General features: G+C 47.2%; 2 protein-coding genes and 1 non-coding gene across 6 annotated transcripts in view; 2 read left to right on the forward strand and 1 right to left on the reverse strand.

Moving 5' to 3' along the window:
- Positions 1 to 22,346, reverse strand: part of COG4 (component of oligomeric golgi complex 4) — a 41,457-nt gene extending 19,111 nt beyond the window's left edge. Inside the window, exons 1-10 of one of the 3 annotated variants that reach the window (XM_061594006.1) lie at positions 21,803 to 22,191; positions 19,243 to 19,325; positions 18,978 to 19,092; positions 17,360 to 17,534; positions 16,614 to 16,807; positions 8,905 to 9,010; positions 7,445 to 7,602; positions 6,318 to 6,376; positions 4,898 to 5,031; positions 3,507 to 3,625 (exon numbers count right to left, since the gene is read on the reverse strand). In XM_061594006.1, coding sequence (XP_061449990.1) covers positions 3,507 to 3,625; positions 4,898 to 5,031; positions 6,318 to 6,376; positions 7,445 to 7,602; positions 8,905 to 9,010; positions 16,614 to 16,807; positions 17,360 to 17,534; positions 18,978 to 19,092; positions 19,243 to 19,325; positions 21,803 to 21,964 — 1,305 coding nt within the window. In that variant the 5' untranslated portion in view covers positions 21,965 to 22,191. Of the gene's footprint in view, positions 1 to 3,506; positions 3,626 to 4,897; positions 5,032 to 6,317; positions 6,377 to 7,444; positions 7,603 to 8,904; positions 9,011 to 16,613; positions 16,808 to 17,359; positions 17,535 to 18,977; positions 19,093 to 19,242; positions 19,326 to 20,044; positions 20,277 to 21,802 lie in introns of those variants that run through there. The other 2 variants (XM_061594008.1, XM_061594007.1) reach the window with 2 other exon arrangements.
- Positions 22,106 to 26,906, forward strand: part of SF3B3 (splicing factor 3b subunit 3) — a 65,398-nt gene continuing 60,597 nt past the window's right edge. Inside the window, exons 1-4 of one of the 2 annotated variants that reach the window (XM_061594000.1) lie at positions 22,106 to 23,094; positions 23,686 to 23,788; positions 24,575 to 24,901; positions 26,443 to 26,615. In XM_061594000.1, the coding sequence (XP_061449984.1) occupies positions 23,719 to 23,788; positions 24,575 to 24,901; positions 26,443 to 26,615 (570 nt within the window). In that variant the 5' untranslated portion in view covers positions 22,106 to 23,094; positions 23,686 to 23,718. The other variant, XM_061594002.1, reaches the window with a different exon arrangement.
- On the forward strand, positions 25,415 to 25,496 carry LOC133369472 (small nucleolar RNA SNORD111). Its single transcript, XR_009758902.1, has one exon. It is a non-coding gene; the product is annotated as a small nucleolar RNA SNORD111 (small nucleolar RNA).

Below are 26,906 nucleotides of genomic sequence, written 5' to 3' on the forward strand. Positions count from 1 at the left end.
AGGCGAGGAGCCGGGAATGGAAGTTGCTCCACTTGCTCAGCTTGTTTCAACCATCCTAAAGACTTTTTTTAAAAAAGAGTAATTCCTCTCTTGGCCCTTCGTGCCCCCCCCAATGACTTCTGGGGCCCTCAGGGTGCGTGTGTGTCAAGGACCCTAGGTTGGGAACCACTGGTCTAGATAGCTTGGTAGATAGTGCTGGGGAGGAGTCAATGGTCGCGGTGCATGTTGGCACCACTGACATGGGGAAATGTTGCTGTGATGTTCCTAGAAGCAAACTTTCGGTTGCTGAAAGCCAGGACCTCCAAAGCAGCTTTCTCTGAAGTGGTACCAGCTTTGTAGTCTCAATACTTGGATGAGACAATGGTGTTGGGAGGAGTGATTTGGATTTGTTAGGCACTTTGAGACAAACCAGGCCTCTACAAAAGGGATAGGCTTCACTGGAACCAGACTGCTGGCTCTTAATATCAGAGTAACTTTTAAACTGATGGGGGAGGGGGGGCGCCAACAGGAGGTAAGGAGGGTCCTCCCTGGGATAAAAGACATAAAAAATGATGACGCTTTAAATGGGATAGGCCTAGAACTAGGCACTGTGAACAAGATGGGAGAACTGGAGTGCTTGGTCTTAAGAGGACAGCATTGATATAATCAGCATAACAGAAATCTTGTGGAATGGAGAAAACCAGTGGGTCACAGTTATCCCTTGATGCAAGGCACATCAGAAGGACATACTGGAGGGGCAGTTGCTCTACACATGAAAAATGGCACTGAATCCAGCAGGCTGGAAACTTCAAAAGAGGCAGACTCCTCCACAGTACTGTGGGTGGTGATACCGGGCCCCAAGACTTAGTACTGGGGATGTTCCATTGCTGAGGGAGATCTTGAGATGAAAAATGAAACTGAGGAACCATCCAACTTAGGAAATGTGGTAGTAACGGGTGACTTCAACTACCCTGACACAAACTGGCTATGTAGGTGTTCCAGTCATGACAAAGATAAAATGTCTAGATGCCCTAAATGATTGTGCTCTACAATAGTTGGTCATGGGACAGACCAGAGGGACGGCAAGCCAGAACCTGGTTTGAGATGCACGTGTTGTTGATTCGATGGGGAGCAGCGACCATTGTGCTGTTAAATTAAGCATACATGTAAACGGCCAATTGCTAAGAAAATCCAACATGGTCACATTTGACTTTAAAATAGAAGTTCTTTGAGAGTATCAACAAGCATATAGCTGATCCAGTGGACATACTGTACTTGGACTTTCAAAAAGCTTTTGACAAGATACGTCACCAAGGACTCCTGAGTAAGCTTAGCAGTCATGGAATAAGAAGAGAAGCCCTCTTGTGGATCAGGAACTGGCTTGGAAACAAAGTGGACAGTAGGAATAAATGGACAGTTCTCCCAGCGAAGGGATGTAGAAAGTGGAGTCCCCCAAGTATGAGTATTTATTTTATATTAATTATTATTTGATTTATATCTCGCCTTTCCTGTAGGAGTATTGGGATCTGTGCTTTTCATGAAAACCATCTAGAGTTAGGGGTGACCAGTGAAGTGGTCACATTTTCTGATGATGCTAATTTGTTCAGGGTGGTTAAAACAAAAAGATTGCGAAGAACTGCAAAAAGGATCTCTCCAAACTGAGTGAATGGGTGGTAAAATGGCAAATGCAGTTTAATGTGAGTGAGTGTAAAGTGATGCATGTCAGGGCAAAAAGTTTTAATTTCACATATACGCTCATGGGATTTGAACTGGTGATGACTGACCAGGAACAAGACTTTGGGGTCATAGTGGATAGCTCAGTGTGCGGCAGCTGCAAAAAACACAAATTCCATGCTAGGGATCCTTAGAAAACGTACTGAAAGTAAAACTGCTAATATAATAATGCCGTTGTATAAACGTATGGTGCGGCTGCATTTGTAATACAGTGTACAGTTCTGGTTGCCTCACCTCAGAAAGGATACTGTAGAGCTGGAAAAGGTTCAGAAAAAGGACAGCCAAGGTACTCAAGGGAGTACAGCCTTCCTGTTAGGGAAGGCTGCAGCATTTGGGGCTATTTCGTTTACAGAAAAGGTGAGTAAGAGGTGAAATGACAGAAACATATAAAATTATGCATGGCATGGAGTAAGTGGAGAGATAAAAGTTCTTCTCCCTTTCTCATGACATTAGAACTTATGGACATCCAATGAAGCTGAATGTTGGAAGATTCAGGACAGACACAAGAAAGGACTTCTTCATGCAGAGCATATTTAAAGTATGGAATTCGCTCCCACAAGAGGCAGTGATGGCCACCAACTTGGATGGCATAAATAGAGGATTATAAAAAAAAGATTTTCAAAAGATTAGACAAATTCATGGAGGAAATGATGGCTATGTTCTCCATAGTTGGAGGCAGCATGCTTCTGAATACCAGTTGCTGGAAACTACAGGAGGGGAGAGCGCTCTGGTGCTCAGATCCTGCTTGTTGGTTTCCCACAGACATGAGGTTGGCCCCTGTGTAAACAGGATGCTGGACTAGATGGGCCTGATCCAACCAGGTTCTTACTTTCTTATGCTTCCAGGCCCAATTCAAAGTGCTTGTTTTACCTGATAAAGCCCTTTACGGACCCCAATATTTTTAGGAGCATCTCTCCCAAAATGAACCTATCCAAACCCTTTGATCTTGATCCGAGGCCCTTCTCTGGGTGCTCCCCTGCCCCTGGGGGTTCAGAGGGTGGCAACAAGGGAGAGGGCCTTTTCAGCTGTTGCTTTCTGTCTGTGGAATGTTCTCCACAGCGAGGTCCACCTGTCACCATCAACATCATCCTTTCCGTGCCAAGTTGAAAGTTCTCTCGTCTCCCAGGTGTTTGACTGAGTATGACAACCTATTTGATGGGAAAGTTCTTACTGCTAAAGTTTCTGGTTTCTCTGCTAGGTTTGTTTTCGGAATGATTTTATTGAAACGCATTGCTTTATGCGTTATTGCTTTTAATATTTTTGAAGTCACTTAGAGATTTTTTTAGTGAGCAACTAAGAAAGCCACGAAAGCTGCTCATGACCTGCACGGCTTTGCAAAGCCAGCTGATCGTAAGCCCAGGCTTTCCAAGCTTCATGTACTATGCTGTTCCTCAAGAGTAGTTTTTTTCCTTTATGAAGAGACTTTCAGTGGGACCTCACAACCGCAACAGTCTTTACTGATGTTCATGCTATGTGAAATCTAAGTAGGAAATCCAGAAAACCCCAAAAAGGAGAGTCAAATGCCTGCTCCCAATGTTCCTCCCCATAGGGATTTTCAGAGTTGAGCCAACGTTCCTTGGAGATGCTTGACAGTGCTATTTATTGTAAATTTATTGTATTTATATATTGTGCTGGTTTTTATCTTTTTGTACACCGCCCAGAGAGCCTCCGGCCTTAGGGCGGTATATAAATTAAATTAATTAAATAAATAAATATTGCCTGCTCTGGTGTATACTTTCAACAACTCAGCCTCCCTCCGCCCCAGAAGGGATGGAATGCAGCTCCCTCCCTACCTTGTTGACAGTCTCTCTCATGAAATACTCTTCCATGGTAATATAGTAGCCAATCAATTCCTGCATGGCACAGCTCAGGAAGCAGTTGTTCAGCAGTTTGTCCAGGCACTTCTGATGTTCTGTGGAGTGTAAACAGGAAAGCAGGCCATGGGCTGCATTAGCAGGATACCAGTTCAGCTCCTTCTGAGCAACTGAGGACTCCTGTGCTCAACCCCCCCCGTAATTACCCAATTGTCCTGCAATCAACTGCTGGTTTAGGAAAGTCAAGAGGCAGGGGAACTATGTTCAAATAGGACAGGGGCCAGAAAAAATAAACACACCCAAATTCCACAGAAAAGAAAATCAAATTCTGTGCTCAGACTAAACTAGGCAGCAGCAATCGGAAAGACTTCATTAGATCCTGGGAAACCTGTGTACCAAGGGCCAGTTAGAGCTATGGACTGCAGATTGGTCAAGATGAAGACTTAGTATTCCCCAATACAAATTCCCGGCAGCTTGTAAAACTTTTCCATGCCCAGTTGGTAACCAGAGATAGCGGGTACACGAACATCAGGAAAAACTTCCTGTTAGAGCCATACGACAATGGAACCAATTGCCTAGAGAGGTAGTGGGCTCTCCGACACTGGAGGCATCCAAGAGGCAGCTGGACAGCCATCTGCCGGGAATGCTTTGATTTGGATTCCTGCACTGAGCAGGGGGTTGGACTCGATAGCCTTGTAGGCCCCTTCCAACTCTACTATTCTATGATTCTATGGCCTTCATGATAGGGCTGCAGGCCCTCGAGAAGGAGGGTGCTGTGGCAGCACTGGGGAGGGGCTGGGCCACTGTAGGGGTAATGCAAAGCATGTCCGGGGGGAGCAGCCACCCCTCAGAGCAATTCACAAAGCACGCATAAAGGGCTGCTAGCAGGCACCTCTACTCATGTGCCAGATGACACAGCTGATTGGGGGAAAGGGTTTGAAAGGCTCTTTTGTTCTGTTTCTTCCTACATTAGAGGTATTCCTCTCTACCAGATAGCAGCAGAGTCTGAGAAAGGCTCACCAGCTCCCCACCAGCTGTGGCGCCAAGCCCACTGGCACACAAGGTGTCCCTCTAGACACAGCTCCTATAGGGATAGCTCTCCCTGGGGACTAGGCACAGTCAGCCGGGGACTGTATTTTGTATTCATGGCAATACAGGATGCACAAAGCGCTGCCCAAAGAGCAGGAGAACAGGAGGCCCTGCGTATGTTTTTCAGGCAACACCTTGGGCTCCCATGACAGGAAAGTTATTTCTGACAAATGTTCCATCCACTCCACATACAGGCAGCCTGGGGACCCTAGGAAACCTTGCCATTTGCAATTCCAACTGAGCACCCAAAATCAGGCCGTGCAACAATCTGAGGTGTTTACCTTGCTTCACATCCTCGGAGGCCACGGAATCTCCCACCTCAAAATCAGAGAGGATGCGCCTCCTAATGAATCTCAGATACAGTTCACTCCGTGCATTCATCAAGGTGACCTCTGTTAAAATAGGGTCAAGTTCTCTGTGCGAAGCAAAGCGAGGATTAATATGACCTTCACGGCATGGAAAAAGCATGCATTTCACAACAGAAACTTCCGGACAGCTTACAAGCACTTGTTGCAAACCTGAAATTTTTGTATGTAAAACAAAGTTTCTAGTCCTCATGTTGGCAGAGCCAAATGTAGAGCAATGAGCTGCCCTGTGACCGTAAAACTGGTCCCAAGCTTTGCTCTTGCCATTTCCCCTCATGCCAGCAATTGTAGTTTTAGTTTACCAGTGCATGGAAAAATCTGATCCTCACAACAGAAGCACAATCTTAAGGGGAAAGCCTTCAGGGGCTCCTGAAAAGAAATGGGCTGACAACTGCACATATAGGTGTGGCGTGAACAAGAATTCCCAGATGCCTCACCACACTCAGCTGGATGAATCAAAACTTCAATTTAGCAATAATCAGAGAGAAACTCATTAGATAGGCAAGCCTTCCCACAGCAGCTCTCGAGACTGGGCTTAAAGCCCAGCAGCAGAAGTAGCAGCAGCAGCAGATCCAAAGCAGAACAGCCACCAACACCCATGGCAGGACTTGCTCTTCCTTTCCAAAGAGAGATGCAAATCTCCTGCTGCTGCTGCAACTTGCTTTGGATCCTACAGATTCACCCAGCTGACTGAACAAGTCAAGCAGAGCAATGAAGTAAGAGCCAGGCCCAACCCCCGATTGGAATTGGCAGCCTCCAAGAGAGCCACAACACCCTGGAGTGTGAGGTTTTAGAGAGCAGGCGGTTGTTGCCATAACTATTTGGTCCAAGGTGTAAATCACATCAGAAGCCCCTGGCCCGCCCATCCTCACAATTCCAAATGCTTACCTACTGTCAACTGCTCTTCGCTTTTTCCTTTTCCGGCTTGCAGTTCAAAGGCTCGTTTTTCATGCATACAGTTCCCATCAGTTTCAAACACACACAACCCTATTCCAGCCCCCAGGTCATGAACCTGCAGCCTTCCATGGGGAGGCAGGAGAAGAGCTGGTCCGAGGCAGGGAGCAGGCAGTGCCTTCTAATCCAGGCCCCAGCCAAGTCTCTCTTTGAAAGAGCTTCTGCCTCTTAGCGGGCAAAGAGGGAAAGCCAGGCCACTGGGCGGCAACACAGAGGGAGAGCATACGGGTGCCCCCCAACACTTGCTCCGCAAGGCCAGGCCTGCCCCTCTCCATAATACCTCTGGACATCCAAGTTCTAAGAAAAAACGCCATTTCCCAGAGTGAAAAAGGTTGTGACTGAAGAGCCGAGAGAAAAGAGGGGGCCATTTTTGTTATCGTACCTTGGCTCAATCTTTTCCACAAGTGAACTCCTCATCATGCTGCTCTGAACATGCTGAAACTGCAAGTGTAAAAAGAGCAGAAGATCAGGGCCATCAGAAGCCTCTTCCTTTTGCACATGCTGAATCCTAAACTGCTGGCCTCCTCCCACTGAAGCAGAAACAGGGCAACAGGTATAGGGTAGGAAAGCTAAAAATCCTTGACAGAACAGAATCCTCTTCATTCCCCACGCCAGGGGAGGTCAGAGGGAGAACAGAAACAGAAGGATCTGGACAGATGGCTTTGGAAGGAAGCATGAACAACAACAACAATCACACTCTGGAGCAAACCCCAGCAGTATTGGCTATGTTGGGCAAAAGGAGTCCTGAGGGAAATCATCACCAGGCCTTTTAAGAAGCTATTTTGAGTGTGACTCAGAGTGCCCCGGTAGACAGAGCCTGGATATGGAAAAGCCAGCTCATTTATTTGCTAGGCCCTGAAGCTCACTGGGTGGCTTTGGACAAGTCAGCTTAGCCTACACCCAAGAGACAGCATGACACCATTTTATGGCACTTGCAGAGCTGATGGCAGACCTAGAAAACAAGAGGAGATGTGCCTGGAATGAAATGGAAGGAGAAGGACATGGCTGTGGTTGCCAAGTGCTTTAGGAATTCAGAGGTGCTCTTCAGTATGGAAGCTAAAGAGCCTGTAGACACAGCTGTCTGGATGCACTGGGCGGTCAACTCTCCTTCTGCCCCACTTTGAGACAGGAAGGAAACAGTGACCAGCATCACTGGCACACTGTGAAAGGCGAATTCACAGATGCTGAAGAGAGTTGAGGGGGAGGATGGGGAGTTTACAAGTAACCAGGGTCACTAGTAAGTAGAGCTCTTTAGTCATTAACCAGCCATGAGAAGCTGGCCTCCATGCCAGCATGCTGCCACCAGTAACATCCTACTCTCATGTGAACCACAGGAGAACAAAAGCTACCCTAAGCAGTCCATAAGGTGACGTATGCATGTGCTGCCTCTACTGTGACAAACTATGTAAAGGACTTTGTGATGAGAGCAAACCCCAGAGAAGCCACATGGAATTGGCTTAAGGTGGTTTCCTGCACGTCTTCCTCAGCCCACACTGACAAGAGTCTCACCTGTCTGTGATAGTCTCTCTGTTGGATAAACTTGTCCACAACCTTCTCTACCTGTCGGTCACATTCTGTCTGCAGGTGCTTAATCAACGTATAAAGCCTGCCTGGTCCATAGTAGGTTTCTACAATGGGTTGATGGCTCTCCACAATACGTGCAATCCCTACAAGGCAATATAGCGACACAGGTGATAAGATTGCTATACAGTCCTCCAGAAAGAGCCACCCATCCCATCTTGTGACAGAAGGACAAAGCATCATCCCAAAAAGAACTCAAGAAGAAGCCCAAGACTGTCCTCCATCACTTCCACGCTTGGGCAAACCTCTGTCAAGACACTAGGTTTCTTAAAGTTACCTGGACATGGTCCTCAAAAGCTTCAAGGATCCTCTGGCAGGCTGCCTTGGGATCCTTCCAGGACTCCTTGGCAAAAAATGATAAAATAGAGACTGGGAGAGGCTGAATAGTCCCAACTCTAGGGCATGGTGTGTGGGGGAACAACAATCCCTACAACAGGGAGACCACAGGGAGACCAAAAGAGAAAACACTAGTTGAAGGCCTTATCTGCCCCCCCCCCAGACCAGGCCTTCTCTGTGGTGTCACCAACATTGTGAAATCCCACCCTAAGGAGGTTTCTCTTGCTTCTTCCTTGTTTTCAAGGGGACTTAAGGCTGCAAGATGCTTTTATGAAAATTAATAGTGGCTAATCATAATTTTATAAAAGCTGGTACAGCACAGTGGGGAGGAGAGCCTGGCTGGGAGTCCAGAGTCTGTGAGTTCAAATCCCTGCTTGTGTCTCCTGGGTGTCAAGGGCCAGCTAAAGATCACTCCCACAGTGAGTGGCTCAGGGGTCACGTGCCCTGCCACCTGGGCAGCCGTGGGCAAGCTGCATAGTCCCAAGGAGCCCAGTTGCCCCCCAGCTGGCAGTTGCGACAAGGGGCTGGCTTGTGCAGCTGTGGCAAGCTGAGCAGGCCCTAGCCAACTGGGGAGGACTAGCCTCAGAGGGAGGCGATGGTAACCCCCCTCTGAATACTGCTTACCATGAAAACCCTCTTCATAGGGTAGCCATACGTCAGGATCGACTTGAAGGCAGTCCATTTCCATTTCCAATCAGAATTTTAGCTGTGCCTTTGTAGTTATTCAGATTGCTTTTATATGTGTATTTATATGCTTTTTATGTGATATGAGCTGGCTCTATATAATGTAGTTTCCTATGGTCCTAAAAGTGATATATATATAATTAATTAATGGAACAATCCCATAATAATATGGGGAAGGGCCATAACTTAGTGGTAGAGCATCTGCTTTGCATACAGAAGGTCACAGATTCATTCCAGATGCAGCTGACGATGTCCCATCTGGGATTGTGGAAATCTGCTGCTAGTCAGTGTAGACAGCACTGAATTAGATGGACTGGTGTGACTCTGCATAAGGGATGTTTCTGTTCTGAAAGAAGACAGGGAGTTACCTTCAAACAGCAGAGTCAGGGTGTCTGCAAAGATGACTGCAGCTCGACGGTCACTCATGTCAGTCTTCATCACCAACTGCAGGTTGTCCTCTGCTTTATTAGCGACCTGAAAAGAATGGCCGTCTTCAGCCTATGTGACCTCACAGCCTTAGCCAAAACTCTTGCAAGAGCCATTGTGGCCTACAGGTGCTGGACTAGGACAGCCGGGGAGAACCTCTGGCCCACAGGGGTCCTAATAAGCCCCACGAGGCCACTTCCTCCAAACCATGGCCATCTAAATGCTCAACATTGTATGTGACATCAGGTGTAGGGCAGGTAGCGACGCGGCTGCAAAGCAACAATCAGGAGCCTTAAAGTTTTGGGGCAAGGTGTCAGCAGCACGCTGTTCTTCTGTAACATCTGAATTGGGAGAGGCCATGCAAGTCCTGGACCGCTGCCTGGACTCAGTGGTGGGCTGGATGAGGGCCAATAAACTGAGTCCGAATCCTAGCAAGATAGAATGGCTATGGGTTGGTGGTTCCTGAGTTCAGACAACTGGTCAGTTGCCTGCTTTGGATGGGCTCGTACTCCCTCTGAAAGAGCAGGTCCGGAGTCTGGGGGTGCTCCTGGATCCATCTTTGTCGCTAGAGATCCAGGTGACCTCAGGGGCCAGGAGTGCCTTTTACCAGCTTTGGCTGATAAAACAGCTGTGGCCATTTCTGGACCAGGATAGCCTGACCACTGTTGTCCATGCACCGGTAACCTCCAGGCTGGATTACTGTAATGCGCTCTATGTGGGGTTGCCCTTGAGGTTGGTCCAGAAGCTGTAGCTGGTGCAAAATGCAACAGTGCAACTGCTCACTGGGGCAGGGTATCACCAACATGTCACCCCACTGTTGAAAGAATTGCACTGGCTGCCCATTTGCTACCGGGCCACGTTCAAGGTTCTAGTTTTGGTGTATAAAGCCCTATACAGCTTGGGACCAGGATACCTGAAAGGCCGTCAAATCCCTTATATACCCAGTCAATCACTGCGTTCTGCAGGTGAGGGCCTCCTGCAGATACCATCTTATCAGCAGGTCCATTCTGCACAACATAGGAAATGGCCCTTTAGTGTGGTAGAACCTACCCTGTGGAATTCCCTCCCCTTAAATATAGACAGGCACCATCTCTGTTATCTTTTCAGCACCTTTTGAAGATCTTCCTCTTTCAACAAGCCTTTTAAGTTCAGGCCTTGTCCCAGTCTGTGTCTGTGTTGGAATTGCTTTTGAATATGTTTTTAAACCTTCTTAAAAAAAAGTTTTTAGCCTTTTTTTTTTTTAAAAGATGTTTTGAAAGCTTTTGAAATGTTTTTAAAGATGTTTTGTTTTAATGTATTTTAAAGTCTGTTTTTATGATGTTTTAAAGGGTTTTTAATGCTTTTGTTTGCTGCCCTGGGCTCCTGCTGGGAGGAGGATATAAAGCATATAAATAAAGTGCATTCCCAATTGCTCCTTGTCCAGTGGGGCTTGCTGACAGTGCTGATTAGCGGATGGGTGCTGACAGTCAGCCTCTTTGAAGCTGTCCATTTGCACGCACAGTATGGATTCAAACCATGCCTGCAAACTGGTTTACTGGCACTTACCATGAAGGTGTCTTCTCTGGTGGACGAAGGGAACCAGTCACTACTGGGTTAATGTCTCCAACTAGCCTAGACAGGAAACTCTTCAATTAATTTGCATGCGCTCCTCTTCCTCCTCTCTTCCAGGAGACCTCAGTTTCATTTATTGGCCAAGCCTTGGAGAATCCTTGAGAAAACTTACTGAACATTTATTAACAAGAGCCAATGCTCCAGGGCGGGAGGGGGGGCTGGAGTCCCAGAGCTTGGAAAAGTTACTTTTTTGAACTACAACTCCCATCAGCCCAATCCAGTGGCCATGCTGGCTGGGGATGATGGGAATTGTAGTTTTAAAAACGTAACTTTTCCAAGCTCTGGGCTGGACTATACAAACTTTTAAAAGAAAAACATGGAACAGAATAGAGTGGAGTAGAAATAGTGCTTGCAGTGTAGTGAGTGAGTGGCTTGCATTCAGGTGTGGTCACTGACTGGCTCCTTTCATTCACCAGAGAAAGCACCTTCACTGTGCCAATGAACCATTCTCCTGGTGGACTTGGGAGCCAGTCACTACTGGGACCTACATTAATTTGTTGGGTGGGCAAGCTCAGTCTTTTAGAACATTCTGGAGCACGCAAGAGCCAAAGGCTGCCTGGGCAAAGGCAAAAAGATCCAGCTTATAATGGTGTGTGAAAGTTGAAGTGGAGGCCCATGTGGCCAGTATGCATATTTCAAGGACCTTGGTATCTGTGGCCAGAGCCTGGTTGAGTGGGCTGTGATGCAGATACATGCCCTTAATCCACTTCGCAATGTAGAAGATGATGTTGTCTGGACCAGTGCCCTGCTTTGGAAGGAAATGAAAAAAAAAACACAGTGAGGCTGTTATAGAATCACAAAACTGTAGAGTTGGAAGGGGCCTATAAGGCCACTGAGTCCAACCCACTGCTCAATGTTGGAATCCAATTTAAAGTATACCTGACAGGTGGCTGTCCAGCTGCCTCTTGAAGGCCTCCAGTGTCGGAGAGCCCACCACCTCCCGAGGTACATTGTTGTACTGCTCTAACAATTAGAATTTTTTTCCTGATGTTCAGTCGAAATCTGACTTCCTGTAATTTGAGCCCATTATTCCGTGTCCTATACTCTGGAATGATTGAGAAGAGATCCTGGCCCTCCTCCGTGCAACATCCTTTCAAGTACTTGAAGGGTGCTATCGTATCTCTCCTCAGTCTTCTCTTGGCTAAACATGCCCAGTTCTTTCAGTCTCTCCTCATAGTGCTTTGTTTCCAGTCCACTGATCGTCCTTGCTGCTCTCCTCTGAATTTGTTCCAGTTTGTCTGCATCCTTCTTAAAGTGTGGTGTCCAGAACTGGATGCAGTACTCAAGATGGGGCCTAACCATTGCTGAATAGAGGGGAACTACTACTTCACGTGATTTGGAAACTATACTTCTATTAATGCAGCCTAAAATAGCATTGGCCTTTTTTGCAGCCACATTGCACTGTTGGCTCACATTCAGCTTATAATCAACAACAATTCCAAAATGCTTCCCACATCTAGCATTGCTGAGCCAAGCATCCACTACCTTATAACTGTGCATTTAGTTTTTTCCTAGATGTAGAGCGTTGCACTTATCCTTGTTAAATGAGGGCAGGAGTGTTGCCCCTTTAAGAAATGGTTTCACTAGTGGATGAGTACTAATGCCCTGTATATCCAACATGGGAGGATACAAATGCTACCATTGCCGCCTGTTGTCTGAGAGTGTTGGGGTTGAGGCCCTGTACTAGGCCACCTTGTAGAAAAAGGAGAACATGATGTAGGGAGACTCAGGGAGTCCACTTGTTTGTGGAGGCACCAGCAAGCAAATGCCTTCTATGTGGCCCCATAGATGTGGATAGTGAATTGCTTGCATGCACCTAGGATGGCTTTGATGACCTGCTGAGATAGACCGTGCCTTAGTAAGGTTTGCTGCTCAATTTCCAGATGGCTAGCCTGAGCCACGCTGGGTCTGCGTGACAAATGGGGCCTTGTGCAAGGAGATCTGGTCACAGTGGAAGTTGCAGAGGCTGAGATAAAGCCAGGTGAAGGATTGGGTCATGAAAATCATGTCTGCCTGCTCTTGCCAGACTTTCCTGAGTACGTTGGTGAGGAAGGCGAAAGGAAGGAATACATATAGTAGGCCTGTCAGCTAGGGCTGGTTGAGTGCATCATGGCCTTCTGCCCCCTGGGAGAGGAACCTGTTTAAAAACCTCAGTGTCTGGGCATTCTGTGGAGTGAAGAGGTCTACTACTGGTGCTCCCAAAGATGCCATCTTGAAGTCCTGTAGCCTGCCCCTAATCTCCATCTCCCTGGCAGCAGAACTGCTTGGACTGGTACAGTTGAGAAGGTCCTAGTCTGTGGTTGGAGTACACCACTGGTCAGGTAAACCATGATCTGTTCCAGAGGAGTCAGGACATGCAGAGATCTCTGTAATGGAAAGTTCCCCAAAAGGGGAGAAAGGTACTAGGAGAATACCTATGAGTGTGCTTATCCTCTTTCTTATTAGTGGTGGGCATTGCTTTGTGCTTATCCTGAGTCTCCACTAAGAACCCATTAACAAACTGAGTCCTCTGAAGGGGCTGATGCCAGCATGCCTCTACAGAGGTTGTCAATTGGCCATACATCAGCCACAGGGCTCTGCGGGCGTTAGGAGCCACTGCATCAAGTGAAGGATTAGCCAAATATTTTTGCCCTCTGGCCATTTTGGAGAGGAGTCTGAACAGTTTTTTCATATCCAACTCAGGATCCTGAAGGATCTGTTATCCGACTGAGCATCATGGATAAATTGAAGTCCACAGCTCCGTAACATGTTAGCAGCCTTGAAATTGTGCTTTACCATTGCCTCTGCCTTCTTTTCCCCAAGCTGGTTCGATACATCAATTTGAGGGGAGAATACAACCTGATTGGATAGGCTCATTACCGGGTGGTCCACCTGTGGGAGACGAACATGTTCCCTGAATTTCTCCTCAAGTTTATAGTGTGAGGATGCACAGCTGGAGGCCCTTTTGCTGGCAAGAGGGGCTGCCCATTTGTTACAGGTAAAGGTTTTGAAAGCTTCCGGAAAGGGGAGTGATTTTACTTTGTTGGATGGCAGGCATGGTGCCCCTTTAATAGAGGTTTTGGGGGACAGGAGCGGAGGAACCAAGGCAGAGTTGAGAAACAGACTTAGTCAATCATGGCATATATTTTGGACTGGACTGACCCTGGGGGAAGGGGGTCCTCTGAGTTTGATGTCAAGTTCCACTGATCCTCCTCCCTGCTGACCTTGGGATCAAAAGGAGGCTCCAAGGAAATGGAGGGGACTGCTGGACTTATAGGAGTAACAGGCACCACTTTCCCCAGGTTGGGATTGGTAGATGCACGATCTGTCATAGCAGGATCCAGCACTATAGAACGGCCCCCTTGGGATTCCCCCACCAAAGCCTCAGAAGAGACCTGGACCATGCACTTGCAATTTAGGGGCCTTAACCCAATTTTTTGTGCGTCCTTTCCCCTTTTTGCTGTGGGGGAAGGAATCAGAGGACGAGGAAGATGAAGAAGAGGCGGAATGATGGGTGGGGGGCTTCTTCTTATGCTTGCCTCGTTTGGCCTGTTCTACAGAACATCCCTCCCTCAGTACCTGTTTAAGCGCTATAATAAGCAAGGGTGTGATGGTGGGAACAGCCTACTTTCGTTCCTGGCACTGAGCTGTTTGTTGGACTGCTAAGCATTGCTCTGGGTAGAAAACTAGGTTGAGTAAGGGGTTAAATTGCACACGCGCAGTGTCCTGTGGCTCCTCCTACTGATCACTTGTGATACTGCCTTTCAGGTCCAAGATGGAAAAAGAACGCTGCACCATGTTGGAAGGAGAGTAGGGGAAGAAGCGCCGTGCGGGAGAGTTTCCTTCCAAAATTGTTTGTCATAGTAAAATTGGGTTGCTTGTCGCCTTGTTTGCAATGAGCATTGTCTCTGTGGCCTCCTGGACCGTGAGCAGTTTTGTCTGGGCATTGTTTATGTGGGTGGTATGGAGTCCACAGTCCTTCACTCTCATTTGGGGACTGGTGGGACAGCCACAGCCAGGGCCTTTGCGACCTTGCATTGAGTGCTCTGCTTGGCAGTGACAGACTCCTTGGTCACAGAATCCCTTTTCTCCATGTGCAGATAAAAAAGGTAGCTTCCCCCAATGGGGGAATGGGGGACCTCAGCACCAGAAGTCTGAAGAAAAGAGGGAGGGGAGGCTGAAGCCAAGCCTTGGAGAAAAGGGATTATTTTCCTCCCAATAACAAGACGAAAGGAGAGATTGCAGTATCAGAGAAGCTAAGGAAAACAGGCACAGATATGTAGAAGCAAGAAGAGGAAAACGTATTTTTAGAGAGGCAGGAGGAGAGAGAAAAAGGCTTTAGACCTAGGCTAGACAGGAAACTAAACTGAGGTCTCCTGAAAGAGAGGAAGAAGAGTACATGCAGTGAATGGCACCTGAGTCCACCAGAAGGGCATTTTTCCTCTGCAGACTGGTCTCACAGACAGCTTTGTTGGACTACAGGAAAAATGGCCATATGCAGGCATGGTATGAACTTAACCTGCATCTGCATACAAATAAATTAGGGCTCACTGTCAGTACCAATCAGCTAATCGGCACCAACAGCAAGTCCCTTTAAAATTGTCCCCGAGGTCATGTTTTCAAGTGACTGACAAGTGGACTTGGATGGAAAAGTTAAACTATAAGGTGCATTATAGACCATCGCTTAATACTTAGGAACAAAGTCCTGGATGCTCCATTAGCGAAGCATTTTATTGATCATTCACACCACATAGTGACTTCAAGTTCCTTGTTATGGATAGAATCTATTCATGTAAATTTAACTGGTGTGATTATGATAAACTACTGCTACATAAGGAAGCTGAATGGATTTTCAGATTAAATAGTGTAACCCCTTAATGGGTTAAATGCCAGTTTGAAGTTGGCCTCTGAATGAGACTGCATGTTAAGGCATTCCATCTTGTCTGTATTCTTGCTTGTACTTTGGTCTAATGGGGGATGCTAACGGTTGAATCATCAAGCTGAGGTTTATGGGTACCTTTAAGGTATTGAGGTATACCTTTGTATTGAGAGCTAAGAGCACCCATCTGCCAGAATAGTCAGATACCACTCGGGAGTAGAGTTGGCCTTTGTGATGCTGAGTTTTGGTGTAATCTTCCCTTCAAACATGTTTGGTTTTTAGTTGTAATTAATAAACTGAACATTTATTTATTTATTTAATAAAATTTATATCCTGCTTGAATGAAAAGAGCTCTTAGCAGCTCTTAGCTGAATCTGGGATTCAGCCCTCTCTTCGTTTGGAGAAACTAAACAATTCTTTTGTTTGGAGAAATACAACAAACTTTCCAGGAATGTTTTTTGCACTCAACTCTCCTATTCAGGGCTTGTGAGTTACTGGACGTGGTGAATGCTTACATCTGTATTGTAGATACTTCCCTTGAGCAATTTGATTGGATTTGGATAAAGCGTTATGCACTATTTGTAATGTGTGTGCGCCACATATGTTAATATGATTTGACCTTCAACGGGGATCATTTTAATGCTTTTGCAGTTTTATGGAAGTCATTAATATTATCATTGTTATTATTATTGCAAGCCCTTCACTAATAGGTCCCAGAGCAGGTTACAAATTCTAAAATAATTCATTCAAGAAGTTGTTCTCATTTCGAAGATTTAAGAAACAGGAATATACCAGATACCTGTTAATTTACATATTCAATGAATAAATGTGTACCTAACATTTGTGACCCAGCTAGTTCCAGCTGTGTTTTGTATTCCTGTTCCAATGTGGTGTTCTGTCAATATCTGTATTATTTGTGCTCCCATTTGCAGCTGTACGCTTTGCAGCACTTTTTCTTGAGGTGCAAGATGCAACTGCTTTTCGATGTAGGTTTTGCATACAATTGGACCCCATTTTAAATCAGTCAGGACTATACTGATTTTAACCAATATCAGAATTCCTGAGCAACCCTGGGTAAGAGGCGCTAGTGTTTGCTCCTCACCCATCTTTTTTTCTAAACTAAAAAGCCCCAGATTCTATGTCTCAGCCACAGTTGAGCAGCAGCCCTGTGGCTGCACATACCTGTTTGCAGAGGTATTCAGAGAAGCGACTTAGTCCTTCTTCGTGCAAGCCCAGCAAGGGAAATATCTTGAAAAAGCGTTCAACCTGGGGAAGGTCTTCCTGCTTTGTGGCAACATCAAATTTCTCAGTCACAATTGTCTTCAGGCGCTGCTCTGCCTCCTGCAGGAGCTTCAAGTTGGCATCAATTATGCTGCCTGCCCAGAAAGGAAGGGAATCACAACACCGTTTGTGGTGGCTCCTCACACGCCACCATTTGAAGATGTTTCTCTTTGTCCAGGGCTTTGAGGAGCGCCCTGCAATTTGTCTCTGATGGCTGAGTTTTTATTCAAACCATGCTGCCATTTGACTGGCCTGTTGATGAGGATTTATGATGATTTTGTATTTATGCATTGTTTGGTCTTATTTTAAGCCATTGTAGTACCCCGGCCTGGGAGCCTTGAGTGAAGGGTGGGTTATAAATACATGAAATAAATAGGAATGAAAGTAGTAGAAAATCAGGCACAAATTCGAGTTTTCGTAACTTTTAACGAGAAACAATGCAAATAATCACAGAAACACAGATTGGAAGGGTGAGAACCCAGGTGCTACGGGTATGTATTCTCTGAAAGCAAAGGACACTGAAGCTACATCATATTAACTGGGCGCCTCTTGTGTTATTGTTAATATGATATAACCCACCCTGAGCACGGTTTTTACAGTGAAAGGTAGAATATTCACACACACACACACACTAAGTGAATGAATACCTTCACGGCCCTGCCGGCTGAGCTCAATGACCGACTTGTCCAAAGAAAGGTAGCGATGCATATGAGCAGCTGCTTGTTCATAATCTTCATTCCTCAAGGCTGTCTGAACTCCATCCATGCAGAACTTCAAGTCCAAAATGTCATCTGCTCTCTGGATGGCCTGATAGAGTCGGTTCTGCAAGAAAAGCCCCAGTGAACTCTCCTCCAAAACAGGCAAGGTGGGAGTGGAAGAGACTGACCATGAGCCCAACACGAGATTATTTCCCAGCTGCAGAAGCTACACACCAATCCCATCAGCCAGATCTCTGTGAGCATGCACTGAACACATGACAAGCAGGGCCTCCAAGTGCCAGCACAGCAGAGAGGAGTCGCCAGGATGATGATGGTGATTAATTAAATGTGCATCCTGCCCTGCCTCCCAAAGGAGCCCAGGATGCAGCTGACCTGGCCATGATCACACACATCAGTGACATCAGATGCGGCACTGGGCTGTCTTTGAAAAGCGTTTGGAAACTTCAGATGGTCCAAATGCAGCACCTGCAGCTAGAGTTTCAACTGGGACTTGTTTTGGGGAGGGTTACTTCATCTCTTCCCACATATCTCTCCCATCAACCCAGCTTCTTGGGGGAAGCTCTGTGAGAATCAACTCTGGTGTGGCACACTTTGACTTTAGGATAAAAGAGCCCAATTTGTGTCTTTGTTGTACGTTTGAAATAAGGGTGCAATATTTCTGGAACCCTTGAAATCCCCAATAAGGGTCAGCTTTATTTATTAGATTTATTAGTCGCCCATCTGACTGGTTGTCCAGCCACTCTGGGCGACGTACATAATAAAAACATACAAATACATTAAAACATTAAAACCTCAACAGTAGTAATAAACCTAACCCACCCCAAAAGCCTGTCTGAAGAGCCAGGTCTTCAAGGCCCGGCGGAAGCTCATCATGGCGGGGGAGTGATGGAAATCGTTTGGGAGGGAATTCCACAGAGCGGGAGCCACAATAGAAAAAGCCCTAGTCCTCACCAGTCTAGCTGTTTTAACTGGTGGGATAGAGAGGAGGCCTTTTGAGGCTGATCTTGTTGCGCGGCATCCTTGATGAAGCTGGAGGCGCTCTTTCAGATAAACTGGGCCGAGACTGCATAGGGTTTTAAAGGTCAAAACCAACACCTTGAATTGGGCCCAGAAAATAACCGGCAACCAGTGCAACTCCTTCAGCGCTGGAGTGATGTGATCTCGCCGGCAGCTGCCTTTGATCAGGCAAGCCGCCACGTTCTGTACCAGTTGCAGCTTCCAGACCGCTTTCAAGAGTAACCCCATGTAGAGTGCATTACAGTAGTCTAGGCGAGAGGAGACGAGGGCATGTACCACTGATGGGCGCAAATGGTTGGGAAGGTAGGGGCGCAGTCTCCGTATCAGATGACTTCAGTCATTTCCCCCCGAAGTCATCAAAATCAGATGACTAAGAGAATGAGGGCAGCCCTGTCTATGGATCAAAGAACCAATGATGGGGAAGGGAGAGACAATCCCTCCTCGCACATGGACAATCACCCGCAACACCGATTCACTCAATTAAAGCTCAGACAGACGCACACATTTCAGTCCTGCTTTATGTAGTTACCTTGGCAAGATCAAGCTGTCGGACTTTGTGGCTAACATTCTCAGCCAAATTGCAGGTGAATGTGATCATCCCTGCTAACTGCTTAGCATCTCCCTCAATGAGCTGCAGGTTAGGCCTGGAAACACAGAAACATGTGAGAGTGGGATGCATATCCTGCAGGGAAAAAGGATGATCATCAACGGCAAGCCCAGTAAGTATGGTCTTTGTCCAACGCTGCTCATTCCTGGGAACAATGGACAATTACTGCACATAATGTCTTACTAACCCCATGCGATGAAGGGCAGCCATCTTGCTCTCAATTGAGCCCTGTTGTTCCAGAAGCATCTCCAACTCTTCCTCCACTGCTTTCTGAAAAACAAAACAAAAAATTATGCTGGAGCCTTAATAAATTCCCAGATTGTGGCTTGTCCCTTTCAGTATCAACTATGGTACTGAAGAACCCAATGAAATAGCAGATCAAGGATCCAAGAAAAAGATTCTAGAGTGGATGCACTTCCTCTCAACTAACCTTGGAGCCCATGTTACCAGATAAACAGGAGATACCAATCACCATCACATCCTGCTTGTGAACTTCTAGGGGAACATACCTCCCTGGAATGATGCAGCAAGGCAGTACAAGCACCTTTGTTCTCATGATCAATATTGGTTGCACATCATAAGAAGAGCCTGCTGGATCAGGCCAGTGGCCCATCTAGTCCAGCATCCTGTTCTCACAGTGGCCAACCAGGTGCCTGGGGGAAGCCCGCAAGCAGGACCCGAGTGCAAGAACACTCTCCCCTCCTGAGGCTTCCGGCAACTGGTTTTAGAAGCATGCTGCCTCTGACTAGGGTGGCAGAGCACAGCCATCACGGCTAGTAGCCATTGATAGCCCTGTCCTCCATCACATCCAAACATGCAGCAAAATCCACATTAAGCTAGAATTGGAGTCCCCAACACAATGCCCACAGGTGCCACAACGTCCTTGGACACTCCCCATTGTGCACTGTGAGTTCAACTGCTCCTGCCAATTTCATATATATAAAACACCTTGGGTGGCAGCAGCAAGCAATATGCAGGCTTTCACCTACCCTGTCCTCCCGTCTTTCTTGGCTCAGAGATTCCTTTCAGGAAAGGAAGACAGTGGGGCAGCTGGAGGCTTATGCTTTTGTCTTGCAGTGTTTTCAGGAAAGCTAAAGAAAGAGGATCCCATTGCTTCTTGGTAAATTTGGGGGACAGGGGAGTTAACCGGGTGTGTCCTTGGATGTGTTATTTTATCTGCTTTTATGTTGGTATTGCTGATTTTTGTTGTCTTTTGTTTATGGAGGGTTTGGATTGCCCCTTGGTTTGGAGGGTTGCATGACCTTTTTGTTGTCTCTTTGGGTGGGTTGGCCAATACCTCTTTTGGTTGTTTGGGGGGAGGTTTTCTCATTTTTGTTTTGTTTTGCCTATGGTTATTTTGGGGGGGATGTGTTTCTGCGCATCACCCATTTTTCTTTCATGAAATGGATATTTCTGATGCCCACAAGTTTCTTAATATTTCCAAGTGTGCCCAAGATCCAAAAAGGTTGGGGACCTATAGACCAGACTGTATTGGCAGTTATTGCCACATCTGTCTAGAAATTGAAACAGACCCCTGCCTCAGGCAAGCAGTGAAGAACTTCCAAGCTCCCTTGATGAGCAATTTGAGGGTTTATTTGGCCCCTTCCCAAACAACTGTAGCAATTAAACACCAGTGTGTCTGTGCATGGAAGCACAAAACATAGGTATGTTTCAGTTTCAGTATTACTACAGCTTGGGGGGTGGGGAGGCAGGAAAAAAGCAACAGCTGTTCCCATCTGGGGAGTATTGGCCATTTCCTGATTGGGGTTAGTTTTCCACTCAAGCAGCTGGCCCAGCAAAAGGTCACCCAACCTACTCTGCAGTGCTTATCCAAGGTAATGGCTTGTGCACCAGCATTGGTCTAGATGTCACCACAGCCAGCTTCATGAGTGGTCTGCGTACATGAACTGTGTAGCAGCTGAGGGAGAAGCATGGAAGATTTTGTCTTATTCTTTGCAATTAAAAACCTGATGTTTATGGCATCATTACAGCAGACAAGAGAAATATGCGTACTGGTTCTTTGACGTGACTTTTTATTTATTTATTACATTTATACCCCACCTTTCTTTTCATGATAGAAACCCAAGGTGGCTTACATATGGTTCCCAGGCGGTCTCCCATCCATGCACTGACCAGACCTGACCCTGCTTAGCTTCAGCAGGGAGCTGGTCTCATGTGCCTTCAGACATAGTCTGGGGTTTTTAACAACTATTCTGGTATGGCTATACAGTACAGGTAAAAAATTCTTGAATGTGTTCTCCATGAGGGCTGCTGCTCTGCCCTGAACCTGCTTTGTACATGCCTTCTGCCAGCGCAACATACTCTTATCCATGTAGCCACAGGGGTCATCCCAAAACATCTCTTGTGGATGCAAAGGGCACAACTCGGGTTCTGCGACGGTGCTGGCACTACGGGGCGGGTGGTTTGCTGAACAGCCGGCACCAGCCATCAAGGCCTCATCGCAGCGGGCAGCCTTCCCCTGCTTCTGGGCAGCCTGCCAGGAGCTCCCCCCGCCCCGTCGCCATCCGCCCAAGCGGCAGCGGAGGCCGGCACCTTGGCTCGCCTCGGCCTCCGACGGGAGCCAGAACGCTGCCAGGCGCCCTTCCCCGGCCGCTTTCCAGCTGCCACCCAAGGGGCGAGTGGGGTGGGGTGGGGGGACGGGAGGCGAAGGGGGGACGCTGCTGCTGCTGCTGCCGCCGCCGCCTCCCTCTCTCCCTCGCCCAGGGCTGCGGCTCCTCGCGCCGCACCTCCTCCCCGCACAGGCGGCTGTAGACGGCCTCCAGGTCCGGCAGCTCAGTCAGGGCGCGGATCTGCTCCATAGAGAGCCCGGAGGAGGAGGAAGAAGGCGAAGGCCTGCCGCCGGCGGAGTCCGTTCCCCTCAGGCTCGGGGCCGCTGCTGGAGCCGCCATCTTAGCCTCGCGCCGCCCTAGACCAAGGAAAGTGGAGAGTCGCGCTCCCTAAGACTGGAAATGGAGATTCCGGGCACATGAGGACGCTAGGGGGCGGGGCGGGCGAGGTTCCTGTCCGTCGCTGAAAGGGCAAACCGCGGGCGGGCGGGCTGGGCCATAAGGTGTTCCTCCAGCCCTCACAACAGCCCCGCGAGGCAGGCCGAGGGACAGCGACTAGCCCACCCGCGGAGCTTCACGGAGACCGAGCGGGGATTGGGCCCGGGCCCTCCACGGCTACAGTGGAGCAGAGACGGCCAGCGCCTGCCCGCCCTCTCCGCAAGGCCGGCAAGGGGGCCGCGCTCCCTCACTCTCCATTCAAAGCAGCCTCCTCAGCCTTCCCGCTTCTCGGCTGCAGCATGAACTCCCAGCAGTCGTCAGTCCGTCCGCCGTAGGAGGCTGCCTGTCCCATTCCGTCTTTTACGGGTTCAAGTAGCGTTGGCCGCACTGCGTCAGAAGTGAACTCGCACTCTAGATTCAGTGTGTACATCTATAACGATAGTCTATGACCGTGGAAGACCAGACGTCACATCTGGGAACTTGAATATAGGTGTCCTAGCTGGTGCCTGTGTGCGGAAACAGGAGCGGGTATGCGGTTCTGAAGAAAATAGCGAGATTATAGAAACCTGGCTGAATCGGGGGCGAAGTAAGCCATCCGGGTCGTAGGGGCTGGTTCAGGCACGGTGAGGGCAGCACAGCGCTCAGTCCCGCGCCACGCGTGTGGAAGGACCCGCGGAGCGCGGGAAGCCGGTGAGGCAATGGCGCAACTAGAGCACGGCCTGCGGAGAGAGTGAACCTGCAGGAAGATCCGCCGCCATCCGTGCTTCTCCTGCCGCGGCGTGGCTGAATCCCGCTCAGCGGACTCCGCACCTGCCCTAACTCACGGAGGGAGAAGGAGAGAAAGGAGGAGATGATGGCCGGCTTATAGGCGCACGTCGGCGCGCTGCCACCGAGGCCCCTCAGAAAGAGGCCCGGCCGAGCAGGCGCGCGGGGTCTCCAGCCGCGCTGCACCTTCGCCGCATTTCGTGCTTCTTCCAGTCGAGAGGAGCGGGGAGCCTCCGCCGCCGCTGCACCTGCGGTTTCTTCTTTCCCAAGTGAGGAGGAAGGAACTTTCTTGCCGGGTTTTTTGGTCTAAAGCAGCAGGAGTCGCGGTACCAAGCAGGGGCTCACTTTTGAGTAAACGCCCAGAGGTCTGTCGTTGCTCTTTAGTTGTGGCAGGCCGAGAAAGGGAGACACGCTTCTGGCCGGGCACGTTGCAGCTCTGCCGCCCTATGCGCTTCTGCTCAGAAGTGAGTCCTGCTGCTGCTGAAATCGGGACGCTCATACTGGAAGTCGTAGTGGCTTTATTCTTCGTGGATGGGTTTAATGTCCTTTTAATAAGACTGGAGAAGTGGACTTTTAATTCATAAAACTTTATGTCGTTATAAACGCAGTAGTTTTTAATGGGTCGTAATTCATTTAGTTGTTTTATCTCTAGCAGCCTAGCATCGATTCTAGTCTGGAAATTCCAGCTTCTTTGTAATATAAGAATTAACAATTTGTAAAAGAATGTGTGTTTCCTCAGCCCAAGATTGCATGTTGATGCATCTTGCAGTAACAGGTTGTGTTCAATTTTTCTCAACCAGCTAGCATTTGGGTTTGTGGCACAAGTGTCTTTAACTACTTGATGTTTCTTTTTTGAGTAGGTGGGCTGAAATAAAGTGATATCGATCAAAACCATGTTCCTTTATAACCTAACTCTGCAACGAGCCACTGGTATCAGCTATGCCATCCATGGCAACTTTTCAGGTAAACTCTGTTCTGAGTGCAAGTCTATGTGACTGTGACAGATGCATGCAAAGTCTAATACTGCATACATTCTGTGTTTTTCCTGAAACCGTATGCCTGCGTTTTTGTTTAGAGTGACAGTGATGCTTTGGGGGCATTCTCTGAGAATGTGGTATCTCAAATTTATAAAAAAAATTAAGGGCTAAATTAACAAAAGCTTTACAAACCTCTTCAGACATCAGGCAGTGGTTTGGCTTGCAGCCCTTGTTCATTTCTTTGTCTTAGTGGGTGGCTAATCCAAAGGAAAGGGCAGGGTCACATCTCAGGTGCAAGAATGAACAGCAGTATGCTTTTGGAAAAGTGAGTGGCTTCCCCATTGTCCTCCAATCCCAACTCAAGGGTCAGTATTCTGATTTCTTGCGCACCACTCAGGCCAGCACCACAGTTTGAGAACAACTCCTTATGAGTTTTCTCTGCAAAAAGTAATTACAAAAAAGTAATTTCCTCTTCTCCCAGGCATTTTAGCATTTGTTTTTAAATTGCTTTTTAAAAATGTATTTTTTAAATTTGTAAGTTTGTTTTTAATGTTTTTAATTGTTGTAAACAGCTCAGAGAGCTTTGGCTATGGGGCAGTATATAAATGCAATAAATAATAATAATACAACTCCCTCAGGTTGCAGAAACCAATTTATAAGGCACGTTTGAACTTATGAAGACCAATAGGAGATACGGCAGAGAAAGGAGCGTTGATGCTTTGGTGATCTCCTTCCTTTTTGGTTGGTGATCAAGATCTTTCCTTTTTTTTAGGGACCAAACAACAAGAAATTGTTGTTTCTCGAGGGAAAATCTTGGAGTTGCTTCGCCCTGATCCAAACACAGGAAAGGTTCATACTTTGTTGACAGTCGAAGTCTTTGGAATCATCCGCTCCCTCATGGCCTTCAGGTTAACTGGTGGGACCAAAGACTATATTGTGGTGGGCAGTGATTCGGGTCGCATTGTTATCCTGGAATACCAACCCTCTAAAAATGTGTTTGAGAAGATCCATCAGGAAACCTTTGGCAAGAGTGGCTGTCGCAGAATTGTTCCTGGACAGTATTTGGCTGTGGATCCTAAAGGGCGAGCTGTCATGATCAGTAAGTTGGGATGGGTGGGTTTGAGTGGGAGCTGTCTAACACTGTTGTTAAAAAACTGCATGGAAGAAATGAAAGGTTAGAAATGTGGGTTGATGTTCCTAACCCTGGCATCCAATAACTGCTTTTAGTGGAAATCCCACTGGGGCATATGGGAACTGTAAAATAGTGGCTTTCCTAAGGCTGCTTAGTGAGATTGTGGTTGAGGTGACCTTTGAACCAGGCGTTTCCACTTCATGCTCTTGGGCACTCTGCTACACCAGCTAGATTTACTTTTAGCCAATGAAGGTGATTCCCTGTTGTGAAGGACTTTGGAGGTATTCATTGTAATTCAAAATACTTCCCTGGTGACCCTTTGGTTCTTGATGGTGGTGTGGTAGTGTGTACCTATGACTGCATAAACTGATCTAGAAACAGAGCTAAATTTGGTAATGGTGTGTAAGTGAAGCATTTTGAGGGTGTCAGTTTGAAGAAAAGCCCTTGAGTCCCGTGTATATGGTATAACTTGTTTTCTTTGACCTGAAGTGATGATTAGGAATTCATGTCTCTTCTCTGAAATGAACCATGGAGACACTTTGATCCAATTTTGATCAGGATCTCTTTATAAATGCTCATTTTCAGCTGAATTGCAGTTGTGAGGAAGAGTGTGTCAGTATGAATCTTAACAACTAAAGCTGCTGTTATATAAAAATTTAAATGTTGAACCCAGGTTTGTAATTAACTGCCAGCTTGTGATGAGTAAAACATCGTCAAGTAAACCTCCATTGCCGTGGTTATAAGAGCTGTGTATGCTGTCATCTCAGTGCTGTCCTTCCTTTACACAGAGTTGCATTATGACAGTGACACATACGGCTCTCATACTCAAGCCTCAAAGCAAGGTGGCTCACCTGTGGCCTTCTATATGTTGGACTACAACTCTCATAATCCCTGACCATTGGCCATGCTAGCTGGGGTGATGAGAATTGTATTCCAACATCACCTAGAGGGCCACAGGTTAGCCACCGTGCCTTGAAGAGTTACTGGGCCTGTTTGGATATAACACTACACCATGGTTTATTATGACCAGAATGAGACTAGACAACACTTGGGTGGGAAGAGATTGGAAGCTTTAACTTCTATTTTGAGATTTACTGCAGGTTGTCATAATGTCTAAAACTCAACAAGTTAATCTTAACCATAGTTTAGAAAGCTGGCTTGTTTCAACAAGCTATAGTTAAGATTAACCATAGTTTAGGGATTGGGCAATACACTAAATAGCAGTTAAACTAAAATGTAAGTTGAAAGTTTCTGAACTCTGTGGCTACTCTAGAGGGTGAGAGGGGGTATAGCCCTAGTCTTGCTGTGATTCATTCTCAAAATGCTAAGCCATGGTTTAGTGTTGCATCGAAGCAGGGGAGAGACAGCTCTGTCTTGGACGGACTATGAGGCTTGCTGGCTGCACTTTCCCTTCTCCTTATGCAGGAGTAGGGATTGGGCAGCTTTGGCTCTAAAGTGCCATCTTCCACTTTTGTATTCTCAGTGTGTTTATTTCTCTCTCTGTCCAGGTGCCATTGAGAAACAGAAGCTAGTGTACATTCTGAACAGAGATGCCGCAGCCAGACTCACAATTTCTTCCCCATTGGAAGCACACAAAGCCAACACCTTGGTTTACCATGTAGTTGGAGTAGATGTGGGGTTTGAAAACCCCATGTTTGCTTGCCTGGAAATGGATTATGAGGTACTGAGGGACACGGGTCTCTCCAGGGTGCTGCATCTGCCATCTGTTTGTCTGTCTCCCCTTTTTCAAAAAGTGCAACTGTCACATGTGATAACTTGTTACGCCAATAAATTCAGCTTTCCAACTTGTACCCATTTTGCCCAGCTTGGCCTTCTTTTATTGTAGATGTATGTAGGGTAGGCACTCTCCTTAGGAAAGTCTCTGGAAGCCTGCTGAAGTGCTTTGGGATGCTGTTGTTTGTTTATATATTTTATTTACTTATTAAGATATTTCTATGCAACCCTTCACAAG

The sequence above is a fragment of the Rhineura floridana genome, chromosome 13, assembly GCF_030035675.1.
Source record: "Rhineura floridana isolate rRhiFlo1 chromosome 13, rRhiFlo1.hap2, whole genome shotgun sequence".
NCBI lineage: Eukaryota > Metazoa > Chordata > Lepidosauria > Squamata > Rhineuridae > Rhineura > Rhineura floridana.